The sequence below is a fragment of the Lupinus angustifolius genome, unplaced genomic scaffold, assembly GCF_001865875.1.
Source record: "Lupinus angustifolius cultivar Tanjil unplaced genomic scaffold, LupAngTanjil_v1.0 Scaffold_21_193, whole genome shotgun sequence".
Classification (NCBI taxonomy): Eukaryota; Viridiplantae; Streptophyta; class Magnoliopsida; order Fabales; family Fabaceae; genus Lupinus; species Lupinus angustifolius.
In genome coordinates this window covers 12,449-14,003 of record NW_017719731.1, presented here as the reverse complement: position 1 = coordinate 14,003, position 1,555 = coordinate 12,449, and the positions used below count along the sequence as shown (strand labels likewise).

The 1,555-nt window shown below is 31.7% G+C and overlaps 1 protein-coding gene across 1 annotated transcript; it reads left to right on the top strand.

Annotated features, from left to right (window-relative positions):
- The first annotated feature begins 106 nt into the window (after positions 1–106).
- LOC109338323 (GDSL esterase/lipase At1g71691-like) lies at positions 107–1,350 on the top strand. Its single transcript, XM_019575528.1, has 4 exons — positions 107–113; positions 232–435; positions 598–722; positions 1,114–1,350. The coding sequence occupies exons 1-4, from the start codon at positions 107–109 to the stop codon at positions 1,348–1,350; spliced, it is 573 nt and encodes a 190-aa protein (XP_019431073.1).
- Positions 1,351–1,555: the final 205 nt, after the last annotated feature.

The following is a 1,555-nucleotide window of genomic DNA, read 5'->3' as shown; positions in this document are numbered from 1 at the left end:
AAAGTGTGAGAATAATAAACTTAATATTATTCTTTTTCAAAGAAAGTGCGGTGTTTCTAACGTTTTCTATGTTTGTTTCCAACGTTTCCCACACTTGTTTCCAACTATGAGAGGTAAAAAATTTACATTATAAATTCATTGTAATTTACTTTAAGAACATTCATCGTCTTCAAATAACTAAATAAGAAGAAATGACAAGTTTCAAAGCTTTTTGGGTTATTTCCTTTATAGCCTATGAAGCTTTCTTTGCCAAAGCCAACGATGCAAAGAGCCATGTGCCAGCATTGTATGTGTTTGGGGATTCAGGTTTAGATGCTGGAAATAATAACAATCTTAAAACACTAGCTAAGGCAAATGTAGCTCCCTACGGCATAGACTTCAATAATACATCTACTGGCAGATATACCAATGGCAAAACCTTAACAGACCTTATTGGTAAGTATCACATTATAATTTACTCGGGGGCACTCTTTCATAGATTTAGGGTTGATTATAACTTGTAAAAATTATATTTGTCGCTATCACATCCATTGCACTTTGAAAGTAATATTATGGTTTCTGGAATTATTATTACTATTTTCTATTTGGATAATGTAGCTATTAAGTTGGGTTTACCATTTTCACCTCCATACTTGGGTGTCTCAAAATCTCAAAGATATCTAGCAACCGCAGGGGTCAATTATGCATATGGTGCATGTGGAATCTTGAATGACACCAAATTTGTAAGAGGAGAAATAAAATATTTTAAGCATAATGTTATTCATCTTGAAAATTTATAATTGATTACTTTGTAATTGATTACAATAAGAATGTATGTCATTGGACAAACAAATTGAGTATTTCACATCAACTGTGATGAAAGACCTTCCGAAACATTTTGAGAGTAACGATAAACTAAAGAACCACTTATCCAAATCCATATTTCTAATTGTTATTCGTTCCAATGATTATTCTCTCAATTATTTCAAACATGAAAACATTGAACCAGAAGAATTTGCAGATTACCTTCTCGGGCAACTAGCTTATAAAATAAAGGTGATTTTAAATTAAATACTCATGGACTAAACTTGATCATCTAATATTTTTACTGAATATTTAATTTTTAATTTGCAGACAATATATGATCTAGGAGCACGAAAATTTGTGGTTGGTACTGCTAATCAACTTGGTTGTTCCCCTTCTCAATTTTGCAATGAAACTATAAATCGAAAGGTCAAGCCTTCCTCGGACAAACTCCCAATTGTGATTCAAAAGTTTCAAAATCAACTCTCTGGTTCATCGTTTGTATATGTGGACAGTTTCAACTTCTTCAATAGAATAAGAAATGCCCCAAAGGAATATGGTAAGTAGTAATTAAATTTTTAAAATTTAAATTTCATATGGGATTCACCTCTTGAATTTCAACCACACCTAGATATCTTTAATGTTGCTGATAATATTTATTGATGTATAGCTTTCACAATTATAACTAAGCCTTGTTATCAAGAAGGAGTATCATTATGTGCCAACCGGATGGAATATTACTTTTGGGATAAATATGGGCACACCACTGAAG

Coding starts and splice junctions, on each gene's coding strand:
- LOC109338323 (XM_019575528.1), top strand. Junction 436..597: donor AACCTTAACAGACCTTATTG/GTAAGTATCACA, acceptor TGGATAATGTAG/CTATTAAGTTGGGTTTACCA. Junction 723..1,113: donor TCTTGAATGACACCAAATTT/GTAAGAGGAGAA, acceptor TTTAATTTGCAG/ACAATATATGATCTAGGAGC.